The sequence below is a fragment of the Candoia aspera genome, chromosome 7 (genome assembly GCF_035149785.1).
Source record: "Candoia aspera isolate rCanAsp1 chromosome 7, rCanAsp1.hap2, whole genome shotgun sequence".
Taxonomy (NCBI): Eukaryota; Metazoa; Chordata; class Lepidosauria; order Squamata; family Boidae; genus Candoia; species Candoia aspera.
Genome location: NC_086159.1, coordinates 24,300,263 through 24,306,262, shown reverse-complemented (window position 1 = coordinate 24,306,262; position 6,000 = coordinate 24,300,263). Strand labels below are relative to the sequence as shown.

At 35.3% G+C, this 6,000-nt stretch overlaps 1 protein-coding gene across 3 annotated transcripts in view; it reads right to left on the bottom strand.

Moving 5' to 3' along the window:
- Nucleotides 1-233: 233 nt before the first annotated feature.
- Nucleotides 234-6,000, bottom strand: part of CRY1 (cryptochrome circadian regulator 1) — a 33,669-nt gene continuing 27,902 nt past the window's right edge. For 2 of the 3 annotated variants that reach the window (XM_063308547.1, XM_063308550.1), the window contains 3 exons: nucleotides 4,876-4,971; nucleotides 3,397-3,471; nucleotides 234-3,309 (listed from right to left, as the gene is read on the bottom strand). In XM_063308547.1, the coding sequence (XP_063164617.1) occupies nucleotides 3,206-3,309; nucleotides 3,397-3,471; nucleotides 4,876-4,971 (275 nt within the window). In that variant the 3' untranslated portion in view covers nucleotides 234-3,205. The remainder of the gene's footprint in view (nucleotides 3,310-3,396; nucleotides 3,472-4,875; nucleotides 4,972-6,000) is intronic. The other variant, XM_063308549.1, reaches the window with a different exon arrangement.

The following is a 6,000-nucleotide window of genomic DNA, read 5'->3' as shown; positions in this document are numbered from 1 at the left end:
AAGCAGGCACCCAATGATTGTTGTAGTAAACATGGTTCTTCTCCTCAGCGTTGTGCTCTGTACTTCTGAATTTTCCACAAGATTAATACATGATGGGAAATGCAAATCATAAGCACCGCTTAAAGTTTCCAGCTTTTTTTTTAAATAACAAAAGTATAAACCAGTCCACTGTAAAAGAGCTCGTTTTATAAAAACAACTGATTTAGACAGTGAATCTACTCCCCAAAATTAGGTGCAGGCTAAATAATCTGAATATACACATTTTTTATTAATCAAGCATCCTCACTGATTACACAAAGGCAGTGGGAAACACAAGGATGGAACACATGTTCGTGACAGTTTTGTACTTTAACAAAAATATTGGCATAAAGGTTTTATATACAGTTGGTTTTCAAAATTAACATCTTTAGTATATTTTATACACTGGCAAATAAGACATTTGAAAAGTGAGAGCCTAGATCATGAAGTGGTCAAAAATTCTGTTCCAAATTAAAAAAAAAAAGATGTAAAAAGGACCAACACTGTAGTTCAGACATTATCTATTTTATATCTATCTATGAAACCTATGAAAGCCATACATGAAATATCAAAAATAGATGAATATCACTAATCATGAATGCTTATATTTACATTGCTACTAAACTCATTGTCAAACGCGTTATTTACAAATCTCTATTTGTCCTTAGTGAAAGTCATTTAAAATTTTAAAAACCATAGAAAGGCCAGTTAGAAACAATACAGTCCAAAAATTCATAGTGTTTAGAACTATTCAGACTGTCTGAAAGTAAATGTATGAAAATGCATATTTTAATACAAGCATCTCACAAAAACTGAAAATTAGGGTGTGGATCCTTCCCTTTCAGCAATGCTGTAAGACAAAAATAAATCAATCCATTAGGAAATAATTCAAGAAACCTTTTAATATATTTTGCTAATTAATATTCAAAGTAGTTCCTATGCTTGTTGAGTCTGAAAAGTTATCTAGTAATTAGCAAAGTATGTTTTAAATTATTTTTAGTTATTTGCTTTTTAACTAAAAATACAAACTCTCTCTCCTTGTAATACTTGACTGGCAGATGGTAGAAGTTGGATTGTAAGGTGCTATAAAGACTCCAAAATGTAGCGCCTTTAGCAATGACAAATCCAAAAGTTGGGGGGGGGGGGAGACAAAAAGAAGCAGAAAAGAGGCAAAGGAAATAAATACAGGGATTTCAGTAAGCAGTTAACAACACATGTCAACTATGGCAACAAAGACAAGAAAGAAAAGGATCCTGCGCGCCAAATTACGTATGTTAAAAAATACCGCAGTCCTTTGTACAACTATGAATAAAGCCCTAATGAGTTTAACTGGATCTACACGCATGTAACCTTACCCTAAGTGTGAATAAGACTGCAGCTGAACATTTGCTATCAAAGCTGAGTAGAGGAAACATCTGGGAACTTATTACAGTTACAAATGGGAAAAAAACTCTTTTTAAAAAGGTATGAGACTGGTGTCTTATATTAAACTGAAGTACTTGAACTACCAACTTAAAACTTACTGGCTCCATGCAATGCTACATCAAAAAATAACTTCCATAAATAAACTTAAGGTCTATATGTTTGCAGCAAAAGACCTCTTTGGCTTAAAAATGCAAATACTGATATATTTCGACTACTGAAATCAAGGATTGTGCACATACACAGTGAGAAAAAAACCACAGAAATAGCACTGGACAAATGGATGCTACTGACTGGATAATGGGGAGGGAGGGAGGAACTGAATTTGTAGCAGAGGCAATGATCAGTGAAGTCTGATAACATGTTAAATCCATAATACTGGGTTCGTGCTACATTACAGTGCTATAGAACCGCCGAAGCAACTCTTTATGACTGTATTATTTTAGGTATAAATCAAAAATACAACCAGTGGGGTCACAAATCTTTCTGGGATAGTGGGCCTATTTGAAATTTTAAGAGTATTTTACAGGCACTCTCACAAATTTGTTACAATAGTGGGTATGGTCAATCAGAAGATACCAAATCAGAAGATATCATTGTTTTGTTACCAGAACGTAACAAAACAATGCACTATAGCCATCCATTATCTATTTGTGAATAATGCCTCTGTATGTCAAGCATAGAGACAGAAATTATGCCTGAAGCTGATGTTCTGCAGCATGCTGGCTTCCTGTTTTTTTTTAAAATTAGGTAGTATGCTTGGTGGGCATCAAGGTACATGTCAGCTTCTTGCACCTGCACCATGCTGGGGACCCAGAAAATAGGTTATTCCACTGTTGTGTGCCAGATGGTAAAAAATCGGCAATAAATATTTTATTAACTTTTCTTGACATCTATCCAAGAGATAAAGATGGAGCTCTTCAATGGTCTAAGCTCTCCATCTTTTCTAAGAAGCTGTTAGCTCAGAATGCTTTAGAAATCACACCCTTCCCAAACCTCAAGAAGGAAAGGATAGCCTAAGCTTTTTCTGAACAAAAGACGTTCATGGCTAATTATTCTAAACTGATTGGTAAGTTTGCTTTTGATGCACATGAAGCAATACAAGAACTTTCAAGTCCAAAGAGAAAAATGCTCCAAGCTACATAGGTAAACATATGTGCAATGTAGTCATAGATTAGCCTGAATGCATCTAGTCTATCTTAAGGGAAAGGAGAAAAATGAATATAAAATAAGAAAATACCAAACTGCTTAGGCTACAAAAGCTTAGGGGAAAGAAAAGAGTCATCTGCAGAAAATACCAACAGATGAAATAATTTTTTAAAAAGATCCCAGTATAAAAATAAATTGGTGTGCATAAAAATTAACAAATATTTTCAAGAAAACAAAATAAATACTGCCCATTACCCAAGATATTACACAAATGACTAGTGGGTTTCAAGTGAATATTTTTATCTCTCAGCATTCAATTCAAAGAAAAAAAACACCACATTAATTCACAATTCAATGGAAAAACAGAAACTAGGTGTCTATAAACTAGATGAATACAAGTCACACTCAGGATAAGCTTATACGACTGCTAGAAGTATGAAATTAATGGCAGGGAGTTCTTGGCCACTGCCACAGAGGATTTTAGGTGCAAGGGTGTTTGGTCCACTTCTTCACTGGAAGTTATACTCCCAAATATGCAGCAGGCACACTTAGTTCCTCTTTGTGAGACTAGAATGTATTTTATCAACCATTTCTTTCACAACTCAGTTTTACCCCATTAATTACTGCTCTGTCGCTGGACTTTTGGACCAATGCTCTGAGTTCCTTCTTCTGGATTTGGGCGTTTCCCAGTACACACTCCAACACTAAGTGATGTTCTTCCTACAAATTGAAGCCAAACACATACTTTAATATTCTATTTGACTCTCACTCAACTTGAATGCCATCATGAATGTACAGAGAACATACCTTTTTGCATTAAGTGTGTTTTTTGACTGTCCCCATGAGCATAATGCAAAATTCCACTATTCCCTTGAGAGTAACCTGTTAAAAAATGTTTATTAATTTCTGAACAAAAGTATTTAGAAATCAACATTTAATTTTTTCCCACAGTTTTAATAAATATTTAAGTACTACTGATTTTGCTGTAGGATATATAAATAAATAGTTTGAAACATTGTTCTGAATTCATTAGATGTCACATTTTATGTAAGCACTGGCACATTCAAGCATTCATTCAATGACAGTCAGGAGACTGGGCTCTTTCTACTGTTTTAATGAAGCGAAATGACCAGCACAAGAAGAAAGCTGTGAATGCCCCATTCCCACTCAAACCTACATTTAAACCTACATTCTCTAAATTGCCCTCTACCCCTCTTCCCACGAAAGCATGCCACCCCCCACTTCCCATTCCAGGTGGCTCCTCTGATGTTTCTTGCTTGCGTGGCCTTGGGTTAGCCTATGCAGTAAGTCCCTAGCCATAACAATTCAATTCGCACTCCGATCCGGCACCCCCTCCCACCTGGTGACACAAAGTCTGTTCACACTAATAAGAGAATGATGGAAGATGCTCTGATAAGGGGGTTCTGTGAACCTTTGATTGGAGAGTCTGACATTTTCTGTCACAACTATACTTCTAAGTAAAACCAGAATAAGTATTTCTTAAAATTTAGATCTTTTTACAGAGTATAAGAATACTCTCAAAAGTATGAGTATCATCCTCAAATTATGGTGTCTTTGGATGTGCAATCTAACCCTACCCCTAATCACAACTACAAAATAAATCAAACATCATCTGAGAGCACACCAGCAAGATATTTGCTATTAATTTCTTGTTTTGGTTTCCTTGCTTGATAATGCTCCATTCTGTATCTTTCATTTAGGATTTTTAGAAAGCAAGAGTTCTCACTTTGTATTCTTAAGCTTGGGTTTTTATTGATTTACAACATACCCTCTACAGGAAATAAGTAAATCCTAGGTATAAAAATCACAGTGTACATAAGCATTACCTATTCTGTACCTGAATGCAAGTACCCTTTGAATGATTTAGTTACCTACTAAACATTACTCTTGGCTATCATAAAATAATGAAGAGCTGTTATTATTAAAGCCACTAGCCTGCCCAACCAGTTCTCCCATTGCTCCTTCGTTTAGGGTCCATTAGAGGGCTTCGTAATAGGGAGCAGTTGTCAAACCTATCTCAGTTCCTCTGAGATCAGTGGACTTTCCTGCTTTAGGCATACTAGCCTTCTCTGCATTGCAATCTATATCTTTACTAGCAATATAATGGTTTCTCCAGAGCAATTCCTATTTTTACTTACAATCCTTAAACATGCTTATGCAGAAACTACATTGCTGAAATCAATATTCCTAGATTTGCCAAGGGGCTTTGAGTATCACAGTTTATTATATAAGGCTGAACGAATGCTGGAGGCAGTTTTGAGTTACCTTGCTGTTGAATTCCACTTGTTCCTGTATAAGTCTCTCCAAGGGTACATGCTTGAACATTCCCTGTATGTCCTTCACCGGTTCCTATTTGAGCTCCTGCAAGAAAGCAAATCTATATTATTTGCTCTTCTCATTTCTGGAATAAGAATTACAGTTCTCCAATAAAGGCTTGTTCTTCCTAATTACCAACAGGAAATGTAATACCAGATAAACAATGGAATTGAAATGAACATTAAAATGATGAAAATGAAGTCATAAATGCTGAGAAAAAATTTGAAAAATGGTAAGGCTGCATGGGCAGATGATGTAATTGGAGAAACGCTAAAATATGAATGTGATTTACTTACAGAAACCTATGTAACTTGTTTAATGCATATCTGAAGATGCATTTGGGCCTGATGTCTTAAAAAATGCTGTCACTGCTCCCTATGAAAAATGGAAAGGTAGCAGGAGTGAATGCACACTATAGGTCATAGGTTTCTTTAGGTGTGGGTGAAAAGATGGTTTAATTACAAGTGAAAGGCTAAAAAACATGAATACGAGCAAACTTCGAAGTGCAGCGCAGGTTTATGCTGGGCAGAATTGTTCAGATCAGATTTTTGCTCCTTAAATTTCTCAGAAATATATAAATGTAAGTGTAGTGCATGTTTCATTTTGAAAAAACATGATAAAGTGAACAAGCTTGAATTATGGAATGGTATGCATGAATATGCTGTTGAAAGTTGGTTGCTGTATGCGAAGAGCAATATGTCATGAAAGTAAAACCCGTACGAGAATGGAATATGATGTGTTATGCCCCCTTGGATGTTTAATGAATGTATGGATAAAATAATAAGGAAACTTATTGTCATAAGTACTGTTTACTAAGACTATGAATGTGTGTGTGGCTTTGTATGTAGATGATATCATGTTGTTGGCTGAGAACTCAAATGGTTTGTAGTCAGTGTTAGAAAGAGTAGATGATGCAATGAAAGTATGAATATGGAAACTAATGTACTAAAGACAAAGGTAGTTGTTTTTGACAGAGAAAATGGAGTGAACAGTTGCAAGCTATTAAAAATGATGAAGAATTAGGGCAAATAGATGTATTTGCAAGCAAAACATTTACTAAAGAGAAAATTTATG